The following is a 26,739-nucleotide window of genomic DNA, read 5'->3' on the forward strand; positions in this document are numbered from 1 at the left end:
AATGTTAATTATATTACATATTATATTTAATTTCCTATTATGTTCACAATCCTTAGACTATAAGGAACCTAGTTCCTTAAAAATCTAAATATCACAATATTACAAGACAGAAAACATAAAAACGTTTTATGCTCGACCATGCCGAAATGTAGTAATTATACACCTGGTAGCAGCTCTTTAATGGACCTCATTAAAGTACACCTATTCATTAAAGTTCAAGTGTTCCACCAATCAGAAAATACCATTGTAGCAATATGAACGTGCAAGTATCGATTATTCTCGGATATGCCATGGAGGCTGGAAATCCAATACTGTCGCAGAAGGTTATGTTGAAGAATCGATCCAAAATAAAATTGAAATATCAAATATAATAACTCAGTCGAAAAAAACAACACACAAATTAACATCAATTCACCGTCATCTTCCAGCCTTTCACAAAGCACATTCCCGCAAATTCATTTCACCAATTGCACAATAAATCACCTATATTTGTAATAAAATCAGTTCTGTTACTATAATAATTAGCGTTAATTGTAAATAATATTCAAATAAATTCAATTTGTCATCTCGTTTTTCAATGTCTAATTCAATTTCAAGGTTATATCAAGATTAATGTTTATTTTACTCACTAGATTATATGAAGGTCAATGTCGACATTTGTTTCTCGGAAAAAAATCAATACTTTCGCGTCTGCGCACATCTCATAATTTACGAGGTATTGCACAAGGTCAGTTCCGCTCCTCAGTCAGATAAGAATAACATGAATACTTATGAACAATTTCAAGTTAGAAATATGGTCGAGCATAAAAAGTCGTATGAAACTTGACTCGCTTGCGCTGGTTTCATAAACATACTCGCGTCTTAATTACTACCATTATGGAAGACCTCCCCGGAATAAGGGTGTAACCAACAAAACTGTAATTCATGTTTCAGAAGAAAGCAAAATAATTTCAGAGGCATATTTCATTAGACCTACATTTACTATCACAACCATTTGACTAATCAAGGATTCAAGTTTATTCACTCATTGAAGATAATAATTTGTTATAAATGCTTTAAATCATTTACTGTTCAGTAATATGTAAGGAAATAAAGTGTGTCATTTAATATAATTTTATACAGTGAAGTCATGTTCACTTCAGTTGTGACAGAAATTCGGCGATATTAGTAGACTAGGTGATCAGATTTCTCTTGCCTGAAATATGAAAACAAAACATAAGATGATAAGAATCAATAAAGGTGATGGGAAATACATTATAACTTACAAACAGCTTTATAGAAAGAGATTCAGAATAGTAATGAAATATTTTATTAGATTACTAGAGTCCACGGCAATTCGGAAGGCGGGTTGTCTGCTAGCGTTTGCGTCGAGAGAGACAGATAGAGAGAGCAAGGCAGCGTACAACATTGCCACATCGTACTTCACGCACGTGCAATACAAATAGCGCAGGAGAGAATTTAAATTATCAAAAGATAATAATGACCTTAGCCGTTGATTACTGTAGGCATGACACCAAACAAACCTCTTTCCTTCACTAACAATATTCTTTGCACGTTTCTCAATCCCACACCACATGCTTCTGCAGTCGTTTCTTGCACGTTGGCAACGTTGCTGCCGGCCATCTTGATGCCGGCAGCGTTCTGCTCGTTAACGTTTTTATAATAATTATACACCTTAAACACTATTTTCCGCGCCTGCTTGTGTAATATTTGTCTTTTTACAGTCTCTTCTTCCATTTATTTACCTCACACACACATAGTAAATGTTAGTTTTACATATTCAATGTATTGAAACACTCGCACGTGAACAAACGAACTCAGGAAGTGCTTGTTATAGACTCATTCTGATTGGTTCTCCTGTTCAAGCTTGTGACGTCACATGCCATACAGGCTACGGCGCATCTAGTGGCCACCCGTCTTCCGAATTGCCGTCTAGTCTAGTGCGGATGATGTGATTATGTTAGGAGAAAATCCACAAACGATTAGGGAGAACAGGGAAATTCTACTCGAAGCAAGTAAAGCGAAAGGTTTGGAAATAAATCCCGAAAAGATAAAGTCTCGTGACCAGAATATTGTACGAAATGGAAATATAAAAATTGAAAATTTCCCTTTGAACAGGTGGAAAAATTCAAGTACCTTGGAGCAATAATAACACATATAAATGACACTCGGGAGGAAATTAAACGCAGGATAAATATGGGAAATGCCTGTTTTTATTCGATTGAGAAGTTTTTATCATCCAGTCTGCTCTCAGAAAAGCTGAAAGTTAGAATTTATTTTACCGTTTTTCTGTATGGTTATGAAACTTGGACTCTCACTTTGAGAGAGGAACAGAGGTTAAGGGTGTTAGAGAATAATGTGTTTAGAAAAATATTTAGGGCTAAGAGGGATGAAGTTACAGGAGAATGGAGAAAATTACACAACGCAGAACTGCAAGCATTGTATGCTTCACCTAACATAATTAGGAACATTAAATCAGACGTTTGAGATGGGCAGGGCATGTGGCACGTATGGGCGAATCCAGAAATGCATATAGAGTGTTAGTTGGGAGACCGGAGGCCGAGACGTAGATGGGAGGATAATATTATGGATTTGAGGGAGGTGGGATATGATGGTAGAGACTGGAGTAATCTTGCTCAGGATAGGGACCGATGGCGGGCTTGTGTGAGGGCGGCAAGAACCTGCGGGTTCCTTAAAAACCATTTGTAAGTAAGTAATGTTCAGTTAAAAATAACCTATAGGTAGTGACTTTCATACAACTGGGTCTAAATTAAATAAATCAATTATACTTTTATTTTTAATTAATTTAAATACCGGTAATATTGAATCTTAAGTTATGGCAAATCAACTAAGTAGGCTAGGTCTCCTCTGTAACATAAGGATATTCAGTATAATAAGTAAGACAAATATGAGTAAAGAAGCACAATAGTAAACCAAGTGATAGGGCCTAATAATTAAAATCTATATGATGAGTGAAATTAGCTAAACAGGTGAAATGTTAAGATAAGTTTATTATATTCATTATACTATTTTATTAGTGATGAGTTCCATTACCCCAAATGATCGTGTTGATGTATTCTCCCAGAGAATAAGACCATGCAGCCAATGCGCAGTTTGCCATCAAATAACCCAGCTTTTCTGTCATTGTCATGTATTTTAGGAATGTATACGGCCATGCACTGCCAATCAGTACCGCCAATATTACCCTGAAACATATAATAAAGTACATATTATTATGAAGAATAAATATTCACAACTTACTTTCCTGTAACTTTGAAAAATTGTCAATCCTCCTAAAGCAAATAAATAATTTTCGAAGTTAAAAACTTTACATTACCCCTGGTGGGACTCGAACCCACAATCCCCGGTTTAGGAGACCGATGCCTTATCCATTAGGCCACAGGGGCTTGATGGCTGTACTTGTGAATATAATGTAACGGTAGTATTTATTTTCATTGTGGCCTATACAGCCAATTGACAAAGTTCAATTTTGAACAAAATAGTACGTAGTGCATTGTTTCAAAATAAATTACATATTTTATATTACATGAATCAAAGTTCAAAAATTCATCAGTTGAATAAAGAGGATGCTTCATCAACCACTCTAGCTTTAAAAGCTTCACTATTTAAGTATTTGCATTTTAAGGCAACTTATAAAATTTAGGTCCTAGACACAGATAACTACATATAATGGGTATTTTTAAATCTAAAAATAAGGCATATTTACATTTTGAGTTAATAGTATCCTGGCTGTCTATGTTAGGCGTGTAATAATTCTACCGTAAATGATTATTACAAACTTCCTTTCTCCGATAGAAATATGTAACGAAAACTGTGGTGTTATTCCGTAACTTGCCTTATCCATAATACTTGTCATTCCATAACTCGTCTAATACAATCAACCAATAAATGAGAGACTTTTCGTTACGTGATGTGACGTCACATTTTTCCCGGGGTTTGTGTCGACTGTTCTCTGATTATGTTTAAGTCAATTTTTTTATTTGAAAGGCTTTTTGTGTTTATAGGTAACTGCATACTCTAGCAGCCAATTTTCAATTATCTACAGAGCAATCCCTCCCCACTTTAAGACTTCAGCACGTTTGAGAAAGAATTCCTCTTATTCTGCTGGATTGCTTCATTATCTTCTTCTTTTCTTTTTCCAGGAATCTGGATGGCTTTTCCGTCATCTTCCTTAGCCTTTAATAGCAGGAGTAATATTCTCTGTCCCCTGCCTAAATATTAATAATGAACATGTTTATCACTGATTCAGTTACCTATTCACACAAAAAAGCATTTCAAATAAGAAAAATGACTGTGGTACACCGTGGATATGTGGCGTCCAGGTGGTGCTGCACATTTCCATCGAAGTGAGCTGAAGCTCCATCGTGTTGCAGCCATACAACAAAGCAATTAGAATGGGAACTACTGGGTGTTCATTTCAAAGTGTGTCATGACGTCACTGTTGTGAGTCAGCGATTTGAAGCGAGTTTCAGCTTTTATGTCAGAGAAGTTGCCTATTAATCAAGGCGTTCGATCTGAATGTGAGAATGTGTACGGTATAACATCGTAGCAACAGATAGCGGTCTGTACGGTCTGTGTGCTACCATAACCTCTTTCGAATTGTTTTTTGCGCGGCCAAGTCGTACGCAGGGTTTTTGTTATCATCGGTTGCGTACGGCAACATTCCACAATACAAATCAAATGCTCCGTTTCCATATTGACCGTCGAAGTTAATGTCAACAAATACGTAAGAAATCGTCTTAACCCTCTCCCCATATCCTGACAGTAAGAAAAAAACCCACCTTAGTACATGTTTCCAAACAGTTCACATTCCTGCCACTACCGGCGTTACCGTAATATCAGTAAGTACTCTTAAGAATGAACGCCGTACTTGCTATGCAACTTCTCTGACACATAGCTAATACACCTCTGCGGAAGTGTAGAAAGATTGAATTCTCTAGGCTCATCGACTAGCCACATGACGGCATACAGCGAGACACACTTTGAACTGAACACTCAGTAGAGCCGTGCACAACCGGGTACGAAAAATAGAAATGATATAATATTCTACTGAACCCCTGGCGCTATAGACAGTATGCGAAGCTCTTGCGTTTCGCGGAGTGGTCCAATGTTCGGTTTAACGATACCGGTAATTCGAGTGTCACTCGAGGGGACGGCTCTGGATCTTGAAAGATAATATTGAGCCATCCTGGAGTTCCAAGAATCGTTGCAAGAATGCGATTATCATCGTGTACCTTTCAATTGATATTTCATCCTCTCTCCCCATTCATTCATTCATTCATTCATTCATTCATTCATTCATTCATTCATTCATTCATTCATTCAACAATCCAGGTATTGTAACAGCAGGCACCATGAAGCTACAATGGCCTTAACTCCACCAGAGTAAATAAATGAATAAATAAATAAATAAATAAACAAATAAATAAATAAATAATAGTACATTATGCAACGAGCCTATAATGGTAGTAATTAAGACGCGAGTACGTTTATGAAACGAGCGTCTTAATTACCATTATAGGCAACTTTCATACGACTTTTTATGCTCGACCATATTTCTAACTTGAAATTATTCATAAGTACCGGTATTCATATTATTCTCATCTGACTAGGGAGCGGAAGTGACCTTGTGCAATAGCCTACCTCGTAAATTGTGAGATGTGCGCAGACGCGAAAGTATTGATTTTTTCCGAGGAACAAATGTCATTGACCTTGATATAATCTAGAGAGTAAAAAGAATATTAATCTTCATATAACCTGGAAATTGATTTAGATATTGAAAAACGAGATGACAAATTGAATTTATTTGAATATTTTTTACAATTAACGCTAATTATTATAGTAACAGAACATAACCTTCTGCGACAGTATTGTATTTCCAGCCTCCGTGACGTTTCGCTAGTTGTCTTTCGATTGCATATCCTAGAATAATCGATACTTGCGCTTTCATATTGCTACAATGGCGTATTCTGATTGGTTGAAGAACTGAACTTTAATGAATAGGTGTAATTTAATAAGGTCCATTAAAGGGCTGCTACCAGGTGTATAATTACTACATTTCGGCATGGTCGAGGATAAATAAATAAATAAATTACATTCCACCAAGATTCACACCTTCCTCCTCATTTCATCTATCATCTGTAATAGTAAAAATAGGCTGGGGTGATGTGTGGGGGGTAGTACGGGTTTCCGATGCTGAAAATATAGGTTCTAAGGGCTTGGGGCTCCGGGCTGCTCTGGGTTCGAGCCCGTCAGTAGCCTGCAGATCCCAGGAACGAGTGCCCGCCTGTGTGCGCCAAATTCACGAGTGTCATCCGGACAAATAACGCGTCCAATGGGCCTAAATGGCCCAAGTGCAAGTATCTATCCCCGATCCAACTCTCGTGAAACCAATCAATCAAAGAGAATCGCAATCCGAGGACTCACCACGAAGTGTAGGCCAGCACCACGACGGTGGACCTCACCTGCCCCAGACTAGCCCAGCGTGGGTAGGGCCTGTAGCACAGGAGCAGCTCAGCCAGCGAGAACAGCAGCACGCTGGTGTGCAGGTTGTGGTCTATCCACCGCGGCACGTAGTCCTGCAGGACGTGCGTGTCCTCTAGGAGCGCCGGGTCCAGCAGGGAGTCCAGCACCCAGTAGTTCACGGACACCAGCTGCAGGCACAGTCAGCAAGTTCAGCGTCTTCTAACCAGGTACTTTGTACAGTAAACAAAAAACAAATTATGTTTATTTAACGACGCTCCCAACTACGTAAGTTATATCAGCGTCGCCGGTTTGCCGGAATTTTATCCCACAGGAGTTCTTTTACATGCCAGTAAAGCTACTGACATGAGTCATTTAAGCACATTTAAATGCCATCGACCTGGACGAGGAATCGAACACGCAACCTCGAGCACAGAAGGCCAGCACTCTACCGATTGCGCCACCCAGGCCGACGCATCGTAAATAAGAGAACCTGTATTATACAGGGTGCTTATGAACTACCCTCCAACACAAATTTTAGTGTTGTAGACGATTTGAATCTAAACAAGTTGTGCAAATATTGTACAAGTCGGAAGCCCGTTCTTACGAAGTTACAGAATAAATAAGAAAACACGTGCCAGAAAGAATATGTACTACTTGTGTTTCAATTGACATTATTGAAAGTCAGAATTATAAAACAACAGTTATATCGATCGTCCAGTTCAAAAGTGCGACAACTAAAAAATTGTAATTTTTTAGTTATTTATACTACTGAAAGCCCCTTTCGGAGCTCTTTCCGATTCAATATTGAGATAAGTCATATTTACAACCAAAAAGAAAAAAAACTAAATAAACTGCTTTAGAAGTAATTATAACTATGGACTTTACTAATTCATTATTAGTACCGTAAACTGGGGTAAAGAGGATCACATGTGGTAAAGTGGATCATATGTGTATTGCCTAGATAAGGCAGCGCCACATGGATCACACATGAAAAGAAAACCTTTCTTCTACAAGTGCCACTAAAAATAGTTTTCTTTGCATGTGTGATCCATGTGGCGCTGACTTATCTAATAATACACATATGATCCACTTTACCACATGTGATCCTCTTTACCCCAGTTTACGGTACATTTCGAAATGCATTAATAATGAACTGGAAGATTGTGATAAACTCGTCCTGAATACTGACTCATTTCTAATTGTCGTGGTTATGAACCAGAACTCTGTTCCTTTCTAAGTGATTTATTTGAAACTTTCAACTGAAGGTATCTCAAAACTACTTTTTTTTTTTTTTTTTTTTAAGTTGTCGCACTTTTGAACTAGATGATCGATATTACCGGTTGTTCTGTATAGTTGTGAAACTTGGACTTTCATTTTGAGAGAGAAACAGATGTTAAGGGTGTTCGAGAATAATGTCATTCGTCTGCTAATTCCCCCCTATACAAGAACCAATCAGATTCACTGATGGCGGCTGATGGATACTGCCACCACCTCTACAAGCTGATGGAACCGGTGCGACACCGGTGGAGCATCAGTGACGTCATCGTTGAAATTCGAAACGCCGTGATGTCATGTCATCAGATTGCTCAGCGCTGAGATTCGGAATACGCTTAATGACATCGTGCACTGTTATGTCATGGCGGTGTGTTCTGCTGTATTGTTTATAATATGCAAAAGGTAAAAAAAAAAATGTTAATGGCTTATGAACGAACATGTCAACGGACCAGTTATTAGTACTGATTCAAGAAATAAATTGTTTATATTCTCTTTCCTTTGAGCGAGATGACAGTATGGAAATTTGGCAAAATCTTGCTAGCATAGCACATACAGCAACTTTTACAGTCGCCATGATAGCCATCCAACCTTCCAGTAATTTTGCTTTTATTTCGCTGCAGCGTGACGTCATTGACGTCACCGATCCGGTGAGATTCGGAATACGCTGACAGTTACCGTGAAATCAGCCGCCTTTTCTACGGTAGTAACTTTAGTTCATCAAACTAAAAATGTTTATAAACGATTTAAAAATAAATGCAAGTACCTCCATGCGGTTTCTGAGTGATCAGATCTTCAGCCTGTCACGCAGTCGGTCGGGTTCGAGTCCCGGTCAGGCCTGGGATTTTTCATAGTGACATTTGTGGCGGACAAATTCGCAGTTGGGTTTTTTTCGAGATTCTCCCGTTCCCCATATTAGGCATCTACATCTTCCGTCAACATTTCTCCATTCCGTCATAATTCCTTAGCATTTCCCGAACGCCGGCTAGTGACACGCGTAAGGGACTGACCTAGGAAGAGGAGGGGTTGCTTGCTCGAAACCGGGGTACGCAGCAGCGAACCTTAGTGTAGTCACTCGATGTATGTTTGGGAATGCGTCTAGCTTGAGGGTTAGCGCAATAGATCGTAAAAGATCGTAACACAGGTTCGTAGTGGCTCCCTCCCGAAACTCCATTCCATTCCAGGTTATGCAGTTAGCATCCTACTTCTCCAGATATGCGTACACCAGCGGTGGCGAAAATGTAATCGTGCGCCGAGCCACTGTGTAACCTGCAACGTGCATAGAACCTATGGAAGCAGGCGGACACCCGAAGGAGAAGTTAAGCAACTGTCTGACTTATTAACGGATTTTCATTTTCCTTACGCCAAGCACTTAAATATAATTTTATACAGTACAAGGATACAAACTAATGTTTAGTACATGTAACGAAGAAAGAAATGAGCAATAAATGAACAATATCACAACCTAAAATTAACTGTCTTCAGAATGTCTCTGCGACAAAGTTTCAAAATCAGGAATTATGTCACTTACTGCCAGTCATAGTTGATCACGAAGGTATTTGTCTGTCAGACGTGATCTAAATTTGGGTTTTACTATTTTAATTGGTGAAAATAATTTTTCACAAACGTAAGTTGTAGCGAACATGGCTTCAAAAGAGCAAGCGAAAGAACGAAGCTTCGGATATTTATTTTTTGAAAGAACGAAGCTTCGGATATTTATTTTTTGGCAAACATTTGAAAGTTCAACATTTGTCAAGTCCTTACATCTAGCTTTCATTTGACATCACATAGTAAATCAGTGAGATCAAATTGAAGAGCTAACCGCATTATTCGTACATCTGCTGAAAAAGGGTCGACGTACAGAGATGATGATGATGATGATGATGATGATGATGATGATGATGATGATGATGATGACGACGACGACAATAACACTTAACATTTTAATGTTTCATCAGTAACATGTAGTATAATGCCGTTTTATGTTATACAACCGTTTTCCTCATAATACTTGTGAACAAATCATACATTTAATATTCTCATCATATTGACAGCAAAAAAATGCGTCCTCCCATCCTACTTGGAACTTTCGTACATGGTTTCGAGAGAGATATATGCCACTCGCAGGTCAGAGACAAATACTAATGGAACGGAGTTTGACTCCAGTGAGTGAGAGGGTGGGGGTTGGCGGAGGTTAGATGCAAGCGAAATGCACAGCTATCACTGCGAGCCACAATGTCTTGCGAGTCACGTTCTCGCCACGGCTGGCGTACACCAACGTCTCGTACTGTCGTATCCTGACAACAACCCGCATGCTACATACTGTAACATTGTCACCATCTTTTTCCAAGTTGGGACTTAATCGCAACTTTTCTCGCTCCCGATAATCTCTCATGCCTATGTGGGGAAAATGCCCTTTCCTTGTCAGAGATCATGCAGGCCAGTAGGCCTTGCTTATAAACAGTGAAGTCTGAACCGCACCGAACCACATAACGGTGCAACAAAACTGACCCAGTGTTTCAGGTTTAATATTAATAACAATAACTTACAATTGAAGTAGGAATGACAACTGATGAGAAGAAAACGGCTTTGAAAACACGCAGCACCCTCTTCAGTTGTTTCACGAACACATAGTCGACGGGTTCAATGACATCGTATCCGAAGGCCAGGAAGAAATAAACTTGCAGTGCCACCTGAAACAGATGAAAGTGAAAGCTGAGCCTTATTATCAGTTGAAGAGCTTTCTACGGAGCTGAGTTTAAATATTGACAAAATAAAGTAGTACATTATTTGTTACACTTCACTCCCACTCAGAAAAATTTAGTAGAAACCGGTACAATATGAAGAAAATTTGTCAAAATGTGAAATAGATATTGGTGAAATACAAGGACGTACGCAAGGGGGGGTTACCGGGTTTGAATTCCCCCTTGAACTTTTCGAAAAAATGACATAGTTAGATTTGAGTATTTATTTATTCATAATCGTTTTCCCTTCTCCAATTTTGTAGACTGTGTCGGATACAGCCACAAGTATTTTAGGCATGCATACGTCTATCTGATCTAATGAAATAAAATACGTACTACGATTTATTTTGAGCTTCACATTACTTTTCGGCACATGAATCGTATCGTCAGGTTGCTCTTGTACTTCACGACGACTTTTAATGTCGATATGAAACACAACAGACGTAGAAGCACTGTACTCGCTAGCGCCATGCGTATTCTGACGCTCGGTTTTAAGGCGTGTCCTATAAGACATTACAAGTTCTATTAACCTGTGACATTTGTATAAATGCTAATAAAGGTTATTATTATTATTATTATTATTATTATTATTATTATTATTATTATTTATTATTGGAAAGTCAGAAAGATTGTATTAAAGGCTGTGAAGAATTTGAGTATTTGAGGGTGCGAATAGATAAAGAAGATAGACAAGAAGCTGATATTAGAAACAGAATTACTAAAGGCAGAACAGTAACGGCAATGTTGAATGGTATTTTATGGTACAGACATATAACAAGGGAAAATAATTTGCAAATATATAATTCAATAGTCAAAAGTACTGTTACATATGGTAAAAAGATCGGCCTGGATAGCTTAGTTGGTATAGCGCTGGCCTCCTATGCTCAAGGTTGCGGGTTCGATCCCGGCCAAAGTCAATGTCAAGTCAAAGTGTGTTTAAATGCAACAGGCTCATGTCAGTATATTTACTGACATGTAAAAGAATTCCAGCGGAACAAAATTCCGGCACATCGGCGATGCTGATAAAACCTCTGCAGTTTTTTTTTACTTGGTTATTTAACGACGCTGTATCAACTACGAGGTTATTTAGGGTCGATGGAATTGGTGACAGCGAGATGAAATTTGGCGAGATGAGGCCGAGGATTCGCCATAGATTACCTGGCATTTGTCTTACGGTTGGGTAAAACCTCGGAAAAAACCCAACCAGGCAATCAACCCAAGCGGGAATCGAACCCGCGCCCGAGCGCAACTCCGGTTTTGCAGCCAAGAGCCTTAACCGACCGAGCTACGCCGATGGCCCCCTCTGTAGTTGCTAGCGTCGTTAAATAAAAAATAAATCATAATTTCAAAAAAAAAAAAATTATGGTGCTCAAACATGGAAATTTAATAAAACTCATGACAATGGAAATGGATTTTTAAGACCAGCGAGACATTCGAAACTAGAAAAAATTATAATTACGAGATGAAATGAACATTAAACATTCTGTTTTGGATTATGTGAGATATAAGCAGTTGACCTGGTATGAACATGCGAGAAGAATGCCAGAAGAAAGGTCACCTAAAATAGTGCTGGAATGGAGTCCGCCTGGAAGAAGAAGGAAAGGGAGACCTCGAAATTCATGGTTACATAGGATGACCAAACGTCCTCTTTTATCTGGATATGTCCTCCTTTTTAGGCCTTTATCCGGGGTCCGGGCGAATTTTTAAAAAATCAAGAAATCTCCTCCTTTTCGTAACTAGTATGCCTGATATTTTGAAATTATTTGATTTTACGCCTTTTTCAAGTAATTTGCCTGTAGGTGGCAGCAGCATCGACGGAATATAATCTTTGCCAACGATCATAAATCTTTTTGCTTACAAAATAATATTAAATTCACATCTTGCGCTGCCTTTTTATGTGTTTTGATAACAATTATGGTTCCCTTGGCTTTAATATGTAGTTAATTGTAAAACCATGCTAGATTATTAACTTTTATCACATGCAATGCTGTAATAAAATAGATATTGACTTTATTTTAAGTATAATATAGGCCTAAGCCTAAATCTAAGTGTATATTTTCTGTCCTCTTTAACAACACTATAGTTCCCTTGACTTTATATGTAGCTAACTGTAAAATCATTATTATTAAGTTTCATCATAATTATTTTGTAATATTAACATACTTTTAAGTATGACATAAGCCTAAATCTGTACTGTAAATATTTTGTAATAAAATAGATATTGACGTAATTTATAGTATAATATAGGCCTAAGCCTAAATCTAAGTACATTATTTTCTGTCCTCTTTTTTCGAACAATGTTCTTCTTTTTGAAGCTTTGTGTCTTCTTTTTTATTGATGTGAATCTGGTCACCCTATGGTTACAAGAGATCAGAACAGGGATGACAGACTGGTACTGATTGACGGATTGGATGGATAGAGAAGAGTGGAGAACAAGAATAAAGACTTTAAGACTTTATGCACAGAAAGATGTGTAAACGTTAGAAATCTGTATATAAATAAATAAAATTATTATTATTATTATTATTATTATTATCATTGTTATTATTAAATCTATTTAGCTTTTGCTGCTATAGTAGTAAATTTGCAATTCAACGGCAACATTGTAACTGTAGGACGCTGCTTAAAACCATCTTATGACAAATATCAGAAGACAACACATCCGCAAGCCCCTGTGGCCTAATGGATAAGGCATCGGTCTCCTAAACCGGGGATTGTGGGTTCGAGTCCCACCAGGGGTATAAGACAATTTTTAACTTATGAATTATTTATATTTTGTGTAATTGCAATTGATCTGGAATATGTATAACTTTATTAATAGAGAGTGAAAGTGGAATTCGTGAGAAAATTCAGTGTGTTCATAATATCTATATAATAAGCACACAAACTGTCTGTATCAAGTACAGGCTCGTCATGCGAGCAAGAAAGTGTTCGGGAGCACAAGCGCTCCTAAGGTACTTTTTTCATTTCAAACTTTGTTGTACGAACCGAAATAATAGGCCTAATGTTGCTATCCGATCTGTGATAAATACTGTACTGTATTATTTCCAATGTACACATGAAAGTAAAATTTTAGTTGGTAGTATTTTACTCTGTCAATCCGTCATTTATATAGGGTGATTCAAAACAACACCGACCTCTTAGTTTTTTGTACGCGACAGCAAACTGATCATTTCTCAAGAGGGAACTCATGTCCGGAAATACGCTGCGGGTGCTATGGGGCGTCGAAGTTTGAGAATGGTTCGGATATGGTGATGCGTGTACGTTCCACATTTCGTCAATATCAGCAAATGCTGGGTAACTTTCGGTGTTGGATCCCGGACTCGTTTCACCGGTATTATCACCTTCATCTCATTCAGACGCTAAATAACCTAAGATGTTATTAAAGCGTCGTAAAATAACCTACTAAAAAAATAAAATAAAACATTTCGTCAAGAAACCCAACAAGAGCATCACATCGTGCAGTAAATTACAAAAGGTCTCCAAAAGTTTCACCTCCTGCTTGATTACAGAGGCTATATCGGCGGTGCACAGATTCACACACATGATCAAGTAAGTACGGTTGTGTGTTCAATATTTCAATCGCAGTGTGGATTCGTGCGATAAGGTCTTCCTCTGATGTTACAAGAGTAGACTACACCATACTCTTGATATTACCCGACAGAAAATAGTCAAGAGGTGTAAGTTCTGGTGACCGTGGTGGCCATGGAACAATCCTCTACCAATTCAACGATTTGGATATGTGACGTCCAGATGGTGCCATACATTTGAATCAAAGTGAGCTGGAGCTGTTACAGCCACATTTCCTGACGAACACAATACAAACCACCCAATTAGGATGCGAATCATGACTGTGGAAGGATGTAAAGCATGCGCAGGAAAGTTATTAGGTGCAGTTCGTCCATCCACCTTATGCTGATAGCTATTGTGTTGCGTAACTATCAGGAGACGAAAAACAAACCATGTATCTCCGGACATGGGTTCTCTCTTGAAAAATGATCAGTTTGCCACAAAGACGTTTTATAGTTTAACCTAGACTCACTACGAGCGCTGTTCCTCGACCAAAAATTGAACACTTTCACGCATCTCCATCTTGAGGGTGAGTGTCACGTGACTACAATATGTTTACATCACGATTCCGCCTAATTTGAAATAACATAGAAGGTTATTCAGCATTATTGAATGTGTTAGGAGTAAGTGCGTATTAATTTAATCAATAGTGTGTGTATAGAGTTTATATAGTTTTAATGAATCGTTCTCCTGTGATATAGGTGAAATCACAGTGTAGGCCTCTACTGTGCTACATATGAGGTCTATACAAATAGTAGTATTTAATCATATTTCTTTGTTATAAGTGAAACCATCGTGTGCTCTTGTGCTGCATACAACTGTACAAATAGTGTTCTTTTATCATTTATTTTCATCGTACTCCTATATAAATTCCGTAAGTGGAATCATGGTGCATAGTTGTGCCACATACAACTGTACGAATCGACGTAAGAAGGATTCGGAAATTTCTTTTCACAAGTAAGTTAGTTACATATATTGTATTAGGATATTGTAAAATGACTGAGAACATTAGGCTAGTATATATTTATTGTGTTAATAGAACAGAATGTTTTATAGGAGTAAGTGCAAACTTTCTTTTTAGGTTTCCATTGCAAAAACCTTAGCTTCTCAGTAAATGGTTATCTGCTGTTAAACGCGATAAATTTATACCATCAATTCACCACCAGTATTGCTTTGCACAAGAAGATAGTTAGACAGCATCTCTCTAAAACAATTTTATTTATGAATCAATAAGTGAGTGCAAAATAAATCTGATTAAGTATTTTCATACTATCTAGATATGGCCTAGTTACAATATTTTGACATTCTTGCACATATTCGATTTAATAATAACAGTTGATGCATTTCCTTCTTTATTGAAATATTTATTATTAGGCCTAAGCAAAATGCACACAGTGTGCAAGATTAAGTTAATGTCCTAACTCGATTAATTAAATATTTCAGGAACTCCATCGGTACAGATTTGATGAATTGTGTAAATATGAATAGGTCTAATCACGAAGACAAGAATTTTTAATTGACAGTTTTAGCATAACAGCTTAATATTTGTTGTTCACAAAGATGACGATTACTGACTGACAGTTCAAGTTTCTTCAATTATTTGCTCTTGTAGACTACTACAGGAATGCATGTGATTACGTTTCACTGTTTATATTTTTTATCCTTGTTACTCTTTTAGCTTATATTTGGTTGTTTTTTATGGTATAGTAATAAATCTTAGTGTCTTTTGCGGTTGCGTTCTATCAGCATTACTTTTCGTCCGCTATTTTTCACGGCCGCAAGATGCACACAATGTGCAAGATTAAGTTAATGTTCTCACTCGGTTATTGAAATATATTTCAGGAAGCCCATCCTACGGATATTATTAATTATGTAAATATAAATATCCCCAAGTCACAAAGACGACGAAGATTATTGACTGACAGTTGCAGGATTAATATCTTTGATTATTTGATGTTATACCACAAGAATGCAGGTAATTACGTTTTACTATCTATATTTGTCTTTATTCTTGTTACTCTTAGGCTCATGTTTGGTTGTTTTTATGTTGTATAGTAATAAATCTTACTTTGTTTTACGATTGCGTTCAATCAGCATTGCTTTCCGTCCGCCTCAAGATGGCGGCGAGCGATCGCTTCAATTTGGGTCCAGTCATATCTTCTGCTCAGCTGGCAGTGTGGGGTCTTGGTTTGCCAACCCGCACAACATTTGAATCATCCTGTAGAAAGTGTAGTTGCGAGGATGCCATGGATTTCTATTGTATGTTATATTAAGATTATATTGTAAGAATACTATCATGTTACTTATACGATCTTGGTTATCAGCCCCTGTGGCCTAATGGATAAGGCGTCGGTCTCCTAAACCGGCGATTGTGGGTTCGAGTCCCACCAGGGGTAAGTATTTTTATGTACTGGGGATGGCAACCTCATGTGCTTTTAATGCAAAAGGGCTATTTAATAAAGTCCTCTTGGTTATCGTTACTATGTGATTCCCTGAGCCATAAATATTGTATTGTGCGCCATCCATATAAATGCTATGACATTACATGGGGGTAATACTCAACAAGCCCCTGTGGCCTAATGGATAAGGCATCGGTCTCCTAAACCGGGGATTGTGGGTTCGAGTCCCACCAGGGGTAAACAAAAATTTTTAATTGAATAGAATCCTTCTACATCTCTTTCTATTTTTGCAAGAAAATGTATAGGCCTATTATGACAGTCACCTTTCATTTCTTAAAAACCAGAGTTATTAATAAAGTGGCGATTTATTCTATGTTAATGGCCACTGAAATAAAAATAAAGATTGTTTTAGTGTTATGCGCTCAGTAAACTTGATGAATCTATTTAAGTTAAGAGCGTTTTAAACGTAAATCGTTATCAGCCCGAAAAAATTTAACTTCAGCGGCCTAGGCCACTAAATTCTTCATGGCAACCTTTAGCAGGGTTTAAATATGCCAGCATTGTTTCATTATGTTTATCAAACGGCGCGGTGAGAATATGACAATTGACCGACTATGCCTTTCATACTTATATTTACATTTACTTTTACTTTATTTTATTGCATATAATTTGGAGAACTTTTACTAAAAACTATTGTATGCATCACGTACGCAAAATCTTTAACGAACTCATCCCGTCCGCTGAAGCCTTATTTTGCGTACTTGATACATAAATAGCTATTAACTACAATATTTACAGATTTAAATAGGATTTTTCAGTCAATACTACCACAGTCTACTATATACAGTCGCGAAGCTCAATATGTAGTAAAAATGCAAACATGGATAGTTGCCCACCACTAGGATCGCTACTATCGCCTCATCATCGCAGATCTCTCTCCTAGTAGACGACAAAATATGTTACACTTTCGTTGTGTTCTTTTGGAAAAATTAACACCTTCCTTCCATTATTGAAATATTAAATGCATAAAGTTAATTTATTATTTTAATGAAGTATATTAAATTCCACCATAAACTCGAAGATACCTGCAAGAAATAGGTTAATATTATTTTTGTTTGTGCAAAACGAACTGAAATTTACTATAATCGCTTCAATCATTCAAGATTATAGCGATAATGAACTATGAAACCAATAAATATTAATTTGCATTTCCCTTTACAACAATAATAATGGAAATATGAATTAATAGAGTAACTTACGTGTACCGGTACTTGTAGTATAGGCTTACGTAGTTAACAAAGTGGGATGAGGTTAAGCAATAATAATCACACCAGAATTGGAAATAAAACGTGATCAATAAATTTTATTGTAACGGACTTTTTCTACGTCTCTAGTAAAGTAACAAATAAAAATAACAACAAAATTAACAGCTGTAATTAAAAACATATCCTTTGAAAAAAAAAGTAGGCCTAAGTAATAATAATCCCACCAGAATTGAAAATAAAACGTGATCAATAAATTTCATTAAAACAAACTTAATTTTTCTACGTCTCTAGTAAAATATTATTATTCCAATTATTGAATTTTAGCCATTAACATTTTCATTACAACCAATAACGAACATTTCACAAGCATCAATGTGAAATACGCAACGAGCTAGCACTCGATGGAAATACGACACAGTCCAAAGTCGACCGTGGACAGTCTATTGTTCCTAGTTGCTAACCTCTTGGAGCGCTTTATCACGAGATTTGCAAAAAATCACCTCAAACTTCGCGACTGTATATAGTAGACTGTGACTATAACCACAGTCTAGTATATACAGTCGCGAAGCTCAATACGTAATAAATATGCAAACATTAGATAGTTGCTCACCACTAGGATCGCTAATATCGCCTCATTACAGGCAATGCAAAATAGAACCGTCACAGTCTATTGTTTGTAGCACCCTCAAAACTCAAGCTTCGTGACTGTATATAGTAGACTGTGCTATAACACTGTTTGCATTGATATTAGTTTTTTTTTCTTAATATTTGGCGAGACGTTCCGGAGCTGAACCCTGGACAGCTTCGGCTGAAATTAAGTCCCGTGAGAAATTAAGGGATCACTTATATAAGTTTTAAAACTTCTACAATTTTCATCCAAAATTTATTAATTTTAAACAACATAAACAGGCCTACAATATAGTATATCCTCGATTTAACGGACTAATAAGAGCTAAGAGGTGTCCGTTAAAAGTCCGTTAAATCCCGAATTTTTAAAGAGTAATATTTTATAATACAACACTGAAATTTTAACACTACACTACAGTACAATGTATTACTATTTTAATATGAAACACTATACAGTATTAGGGTCCGATTATAACTGTAGTACAGTAATAAAAAAAATTACAGACAATTTTAGTGTTAAAAAACCCCTTCCTGTTAGTCACTGATGGTCCAAAAGAATATGCAAGCACTTATTTATTGATAGAAGGTTGCTGTGAACTAGTAGGGTGAATGAAGAAAGCATCGATCTTAATACGCGAACAAATTTTGCACGTGGGAAAATACATGTAGTCTAGAAATAGAGATTTTAAATCAAATTTTGCGAGTGTTTGTTGGGAAATAGTCTAGAAATAGAAATTTTAAAACATGTCCGTTAAATCCGAAGTCCGTTGAATCTAGGTCCGTTAAATCGAGGGTCTATTGTACTAACATCTATACAAAATTTAGTACCATTAGGGCTAAAGTTGTGAAATTATATATTTTTTAATGTATTTTATATTGACGTCACTAAAAAGGCTCCTTGCGACAAAGTTTTCAAAATGTTTAGTTCATATTGGCTCAAAAGCTTGAAAATAGTCATGGGAATATAAATTAGTTTTTTGAGCTCAGTCTAAATAGAGAGCCGCAATACAAATTTTTAAGTGAATTTTCTTAATTTCTCGTCATTATTTCATGATATTGTCTCCGTAAGGGAAGACTCCACTGAGAATCATGAAAATTTTTCCAAATTTTTTTAGCTATTTCACTTATTCAGAATTTATATTTTCATACCCCAAATGGATTCAGCCCAATTCTGATCACAAATACTCGTATGTTTACACTTTTTAAATTAAGGCTGAAAGGGGGCGTGGAATTTAAAGAGCAGTCAAAATTGTTTTTCATCGAAGAACTTTTTTTTTTAATTTCTGATTACAAATCTAGTAACTTTTTGTTGGCTCCCTGAAGTTACTAGATGAATGTAGCGGAGGAGAATATTAATTTACTTAAATATTCATTTTATTTTCAAATCTATTTTTCTGTGTTCATTTTTGTTGATTCAACACCAACTTTCTTATGCCAAATATTAATCAATCTGGATGAAATTTTTACTGCAAGTATTTATGAGGTAGCTGCATGTTTCTATACATTTATTTTGTGAGAAATGCTGCTAGTTTATTTTATTAATATTTTTCTTAATGCTGCTAGTTTATTTTATTAATATTTTTCTTAATGCACACAAAATAAATGCATAGAAACATGCAGCTACCTCATAAATACTTGCAGTAAAATTTCATCCAGATTGATTAATATTTGGCATAAGAAAGTTGGTGCTGAATCAACAAATTGAACACAGAAAAATAGATTTGAAAACAAAATGAATATTTATGTAAATTAATATTCTCTTCCGCTACATTCATCTAGTAACTTCAGGAAGCCAACAAAAATTTACTAGATTTGTAATCAGAAATTTTAAAAAAGAATTCTTCGATGAAAAACAATTTTGACAGCGCTTTAAATTCCACGCCCCCTTCCAGCCTTAATTTAAAAAGTGTAAACATACGAGTATTTGTAATCAGAATTGAGCTGAATCCATTTGGGGTATGAAAATATAAATTCTGAATAAGTGAAATAGCTAAAAAAAATTTGGAAAAATTTTCATGATTTTCAGTGGAGTCTTCCCTTAATAAATAAGTAGTGAAATACAGTGAAACCTGCCTTTGCGGTCACTTCATTTAAACGGTCACCTGGCCAAAAGGTCAATTTTCTCTGGAACCAATTGGATTTTCCATAATATCAATACAAATTCTCTCTCTATTTAGCGGCCACTTCATGCGCCGGCCAGCAGCCGGGGTCTATTTGGATTGGAACCTGACTATAACAGTCACTGTCCAACAAAAAATCCTTTCACGGATACTATCTGACCTATTTTTTCGATGGTTAGAGGACAGGCGACAATAGCTAAGTGTACAACAGTACACCCTGCATATCTTGGGATTAGTTGGTTACTGTTTATGACTCTTTTGTCACTTTCCACTCCGACCCTGCACAGCTATAAATTCTTACTTGTTTTTAAAGGATTGAAACGGGGACTTTTTCTATCGAAAATGTCACAGTATGTTTTAGGTCAGTAGTTAACCATTCGAATTTTATTTTTTTTCCTCCTCTTTCTATCTTCCTCTATTTGGACCAGCTTTTACGAATGTTTCTTCTTTTCATACAGGTTTTTTTTTTTCAGAGCCCTCCCTAACAAAACTTTAAGTTTTAAGAAAAAAGAGTGTAAAGGGGGGAAGTTGGCAAAAGACAGAATAACCCTGCTGTTTTTTTTTTTTTTGTAATGCTGCAGGAGAAAAAGAACCACTCTTAATGATAAGGAAATCATTGAAACCGAGATGTTTAAAAAAATGTTGACATGGGCTTACTGGGGGTGAAGTGGACTGCCAACAATAAAGCTTGGATGGCATTATCATTGCTTGAGAATTGGCTATGCGATTTCAATTCGAAGATTAAACGAAAAAATCGCAATGTGATCCGTGAAATTGGTGTTTCTTCCTCCAAATACGATATCACACCTCCAGCCACTTGAACAAGGTATTATCCAGTCATTTAAACTGAGGTACTGCAAGTGAGGTGTGAAAATGCTAGTTGCCAAGAATGGAAGAGGCTGACATTAATATGCACGATTGTTGTACGCGCACAATACTAAAAAGTCAATGAAATTCAGTATTTTCATGCTGATTCATAAAAAAAACCGCAACCTTAATCCAGCGGCCACCTGATAAAACGGCCATTTTACAAGGTAACTTCAGATGATCGCTTTAGACAGGTTTCACTGTACTGACCTGCGACCAGACGGTGAAGAACTGCAGGCCCAGTCCGCGGTAGTGGATCCACAGCAGGTCGGTCCTGTGATACAGCACCTCACACACCTTGAGTGCGTACACCACGTCCATGCAGACCAGGTAGGGCGCCGCCGCTGCGTGGAACCAGCGCGCGGCCGCACCGCCACCGCGCATCCTGGCGGCCTGCACTGAGCTCCACTCTCCACTGGCAAAACTTTCCCGAATCTAGTTTCCTCCTCCTTCACTCTGCCAGCTGATCATCGGCACTTCCTACTTCATTACGATGAAAGTCAAGTTATTACAACGTAGAAGTAGTCTTGCGTTTGCGTAGTTAATCACGTGACCCATCGCTGTATTTGCAGAGTCCACATTAAAGCGGGTTTCCACCTGACCGACAAAATAAACACAAAATGGAAACAGTGTCAAGTTCGCGGAAAAAGCAACACTATATTTGTTTTTTTTTCTATTAAGGTTGGTATTACACTGTCAAAGTTCTTTGACAAAGAATGTGATAAAATATGTTATCAAAGATCTGTAATAAAAGGTAGAATTTGGAGTATAATATGCCTACACTATATAATAGTAATATGCGTTACAAGAGCGGTATGTTGACGTTTTCATGTTCGAGGAAAAGATTGAAAAAGCGAAACGTAGTTGAGCTTTTTTTAATTTCCGAGAACATGAAAACAAACATACCGCTCGTGTATCGTACATTATTTTGTGCGAAGATCGTTTATTACATACCTGAAAGAGGAATTTCTAATTAGTTGCAATGAAATGTCTATCTTGGTTTCTGTTCAATGACGGCAACTTTGGAAAACAAATATATCTATCTTCAACATTGTTCCTATAAAATGTTTTTTGTGTTTACTATACTCCAGCAGGCCGTGATATAAGTCTGTCTTTTTTTTCCACCAGTCTATGATGAGTCTGGATTCTTGTTGATTTTTTCACGGCTTCCTTAATGTTACTTGCATTACAAATGCAGTAACTTTTGTGGTGTTGTAGAGTTTACTTAATTTTTGCAAATATTTAAAAACAATAATGAACAATGGAATTTAGGTGAAATTGCAGTGGTAAGTTTCCAATTTATAATTATTACTATATTGAACGTCTTTAAAAATAATATGTTAAAAGCCTAAAGCAGTAAAATGAATATGACGCTTAAGCGGTAAGAATAGGGAAATTGTTATGTGTGTAACGTTGGGAATACTGAATGTGATATTTCACACTTACCGCGTATTGGTTGTGTGCGGAAAGCAAGCAAATACGCACGATCTCGCACAAAATATTTTATCAAAGATAATATAAAATTAAGAAACCAGAATCATCAGCCTCCATTTACAGTTAAATAAAGTAAAATCTTTTTTTGATCACAGATAAGTTAAAATGAATGATGAAGAGCACTATGCATGTTTTAGCTACAATTAATTAGTTCAAAAATATTACAAGAAACAGAAAAGGAAACGTCCGTGGGTTAAACCATGAATTGCAAGACGTGACAAGAAACGTATCCATCAAAACTCGCTAAAAAAGAAAGAGATACAATGCGAGGACTTAAAGAGTTATAATAAATTTTGAGAATGAAGATAATTTTCAGCTTGTCCAGACTTGTGTATCACTTCTGTATAACAGTTATAATCTCTGCTATTTTATGTACACTTCTCATCTTTTATTCTTGTTTTTGTATTGTCTTTTGTCTTTTATAACATTTCATTTGCTTCATATTCTCATTATCAGCATTTTGGTCGTAGTAACAGTCCAACAATATTTATGTTCCGTCATAGTGGTTTCAGGCTAGGCAGATAATAAGATGCACTTACTTTTTATATAAGGTCTTTCATCTAAGAAACTTTTATAAAGTAGAACCCACTACACTGTCATATATTCTATAAAAGATATTTGTCAAATAACTCTGATAGTGTAATAACAGTCTAAAGTCATATTGCTGCGATCGGAAAAACAACTGAATATCACACAGCGTGGAATGCCTGTTGCTATTGTACGAGTAACAACAGTTGAGTTGCCAAATTTACAGTTCCCACTTGTTATGCACACAATATTAGCACAGTTATATACAGTCATGAAGCTTGAGTTGTGAGGGTGCTAGGAACAATAGACTGTGCCGGTACTATTTCGCATTGTCTGTAATGAGGCGATATTAGCGATCCTAGTGATTAGCAACTATCTATGGATGCATATTTACTACATATTGAGCTTCGTGACTGTATATACTAGACTATGGTTATATATATGAACATGTCCACATCTGTGGAGTAATGGTCAGCGCGTCTGGCCGCGAAACCAGGTGGCTCGGGTTCGAATGCCGGTCGGGGCAAGTTACCTGGTTGAAGTTTTTTTCGGGGTTTTCCCTCAACCCAATACGAGCAAATGCTAGGTAACGTTCGGTGCTGGACCCCGGACTCATTTCACCGGCATTATCACCTTCATTTCATTCAGACGCTAAATAACCTAGATGTTGATACAGCTTCGTAAAATAACCCAATAAAATAAAAAATAAATATATATGAACATAACCTTACACACTGCACACGTTAAGTTTCCTTGCTGTGTGAAAGTGAAATACCAGTCAGTTTGGGTGCCATAAAAACAGACAGACAGACTGTAACGAGGTGTGTTAGTGTAAAGTTGGAAAACTTAAAACAAAAACCTTTCCGACATCTGAGCTTTGAGTAAAAGCAAATTATATTTCTCGGGACAAATCAGTGCCTAAATTAACAGCGGCTGGATTTCACGTGTACAAGTAAATACGTATACTGGTAAGGCTACAGAATTACATTTTGAAAGTCAAAGAATTTAACTTCATTCTCTATATAGGCTAATAATAATAATAATAATAATAATAATAATAATAATAATAATAATAATAATAATAACACAAGGAATAATATCTAGCCACACTCACTTCCTTGAGAGAAATTAAAGTAATTGCATAAGGCATGTTTTGGTCTTGACTTCACGCTTCGCCACTGTCAAAATGTGTAGCGTCTCCAATCAGCTGGACGGAACAAAGGACAATTCTGTGTTGTTTGGGTAAAGGGACCTAAGTCATAAAAATAAATTTGGAGATAAATTAAAATTAAACTTTGAACCCTTATTGGAAATCATTTTCTACACAAAACACATCCACTGCTAGTGTTCTTTTGATTTTTGCACACTCACTTGTATAATTTAACTTGTATGTTCATCTGGGGAGCAAAATTTCATCTGCACAAAAAAATGACATCTCCCTTTACCCGAATACCACAGAATTATGGAGAAGTGAGAGTGGAGACGAATCCCCGGGCGACGATTTTGATAGTGATCTGATGACGAAAACAGCGTAGAATAAAGAAGTTAATAATAATGTTGACAGGTGTTTATTATGACAAACCACATAGTAACATACAAAAAAAACGTTAGGGTAGTTAATTTATTGACGCATGCTATTAATATTGCAGGACGTCATGTAAAAGGACGATTAAGCAAGACAACTGACATGAATGCAGTGTGTGCACATAGGATGGGTTTGAAATACGTCCTGTTCCAGGATAAAATTTATTATACGTCTTGATTACACAACTTTTAACACTATATCACTTAGGAATAAAAATATATAATATGACTTTCACGTGTTGAGTTGAACAAGTTCAACAAATTCAAGTTAACACGTGAAAATCATATACATATATATATATATATATATATATATATATATATATATATATATATATATAATATATTTATTTATTTATTATTCCTAAAATTTATTGTTAACTGAATTGTATTTGTGTTTAAGTGTTTTTAATTTGTCGTGAATACGTTTGTTGAAAGTTCCTCCCCTCCTTTCAAAAATGGGGTGCGCGGCTTATTTGAGATAATACGGTATCTTTAGCAATTAAGCAGACATCTAAACTACCAACATTTAAAAAGTAAATACGCATGTTCAATTTGCAAGCTTACTTAGACGAAAACTATCAATATTACTTACCGTATACATTTTATGTGTATTTCATTTATTTCATTTATATTCATCTTATGTTTATGTTTTTTCTTAAAGCCCTTTGTAATATATAGCTATGTTTTATTCCTTCCATAATGTATGTATACAACATAGACAAATAAATTGACGTAAAACAGTTTTGTGTGTATCTTAGCATTAATACTCTAGGTAAATGTTCTTTGTTCATGTATTTGCTAATGCTCTCTACATGGTTAATACATAATATGAAAATGCCCCTGGCTCATTGGGATATTGCTAAAAATAAAATAAATAAATAAAGCCCCACATTTCCAGGCATATCCCGTTGAGTACAAAAGCGGCATGTGTGTCATCGGTGTATTATGGTTAATTACCTAAATGTTGAATGTATGACTATATTGCATTAAATAAAAACATAATTAAATTGTTTTCTCTTTAAATTTATATCAATTTCACATTACTATATTCTACATTCTACTCTACACCTTCGGCCAGAGGTTCGCATTTAAGTACTGTGCGGAGAAAGGGGACATCGAACCCGCAACCTCGAGCACAGAAGGCCACCACTATACCGACTACGCTACTCAGGCCGATCCTTCCCCATTAATATTCCTATTTGATAATCAACCATACCTGTAGTTAACATGCATATACATAATTTTACATTACCTTCATTTCCTTTATTGGCGAACACAATAGGAAGCCAATGCAATGTTCTATTCTTCCAATTTAAATATAATTATGCTTCGCCTTGCTTTAAAACATTGGCATGAGACGGCTGGACAATTCACGAGTGATAGTTCTCAGGGTTCAAATTCCCGCGTTCGAACTAGCACTTCAACAATGCTGCCACCTACGATTCCAATGGTGTTAATACGAACTACGTCCAATATTCTACAAAAAATTAATTAATAACATTTTCTAGGTCTTTAAAGCAGTGTTATTTGAATTACCTGAAACTTTACTTGTTGTATGCATCTTCTGTTCACGCTTCCCATAAATGTGCTAGAAACAAGAGGAGTGGCTGGAAATTGTCATGTGTGGGGGTGAGTAGGCTATACAAATCTCCCGCTTATTTATTTCAAATAAATTGTTCGTAAATTCAGCACTTATCGCTATCGGAATAATCTGACAGGTCACGAGTTTCCGTCGATGAAAATGTTAAAAAGAAAACACTTGTCCTTTTCCGGATTTAAA

The 26,739-nt window shown here is 36.4% G+C and overlaps 1 protein-coding gene and 4 non-coding genes across 6 annotated transcripts; 3 read left to right on the forward strand and 2 right to left on the reverse strand.

Annotated features, from left to right (window-relative positions):
- Positions 1 to 4: 4 nt before the first annotated feature.
- LOC138706640 (androgen-induced gene 1 protein-like) lies at positions 5 to 26,686 on the reverse strand. 2 transcript variants are annotated; one of them, XM_069836175.1, is made up of 6 exons: positions 26,496 to 26,686; positions 21,561 to 21,947; positions 10,308 to 10,451; positions 6,448 to 6,674; positions 3,055 to 3,206; positions 5 to 1,195 (listed from the first exon to the last, which is right to left on the reverse strand). In XM_069836175.1, exons 2-6 carry the CDS (start codon positions 21,732 to 21,734, stop codon positions 1,173 to 1,175), a joined length of 720 nt encoding a protein of 239 aa, XP_069692276.1. In that variant the 5' UTR covers positions 21,735 to 21,947; positions 26,496 to 26,686; the 3' UTR covers positions 5 to 1,172. The 2 variants fall into 2 exon arrangements, with proteins under 2 accessions (XP_069692276.1, XP_069692278.1); XM_069836177.1 differs by lacking the exon at positions 26,496 to 26,686 and adding an exon at positions 26,212 to 26,365 and having other exon boundaries at positions 21,648 to 21,947.
- On the reverse strand, positions 3,335 to 3,407 carry TRNAR-CCU (transfer RNA arginine (anticodon CCU)). The gene has a single exon. It is a non-coding gene; the product is annotated as a tRNA-Arg (tRNA).
- Positions 13,171 to 13,243, forward strand: TRNAR-CCU (transfer RNA arginine (anticodon CCU)). The gene has a single exon. It is a non-coding gene; the product is annotated as a tRNA-Arg (tRNA).
- Positions 16,396 to 16,468, forward strand: TRNAR-CCU (transfer RNA arginine (anticodon CCU)). Its single transcript has one exon. It is a non-coding gene; the product is annotated as a tRNA-Arg (tRNA).
- On the forward strand, positions 16,638 to 16,710 carry TRNAR-CCU (transfer RNA arginine (anticodon CCU)). Its single transcript has one exon. It is a non-coding gene; the product is annotated as a tRNA-Arg (tRNA).
- Positions 26,687 to 26,739: the final 53 nt, after the last annotated feature.

The sequence above is a fragment of the Periplaneta americana genome, chromosome 9 (genome assembly GCF_040183065.1).
Source record: "Periplaneta americana isolate PAMFEO1 chromosome 9, P.americana_PAMFEO1_priV1, whole genome shotgun sequence".
Classification (NCBI taxonomy): Eukaryota; Metazoa; Arthropoda; class Insecta; order Blattodea; family Blattidae; genus Periplaneta; species Periplaneta americana.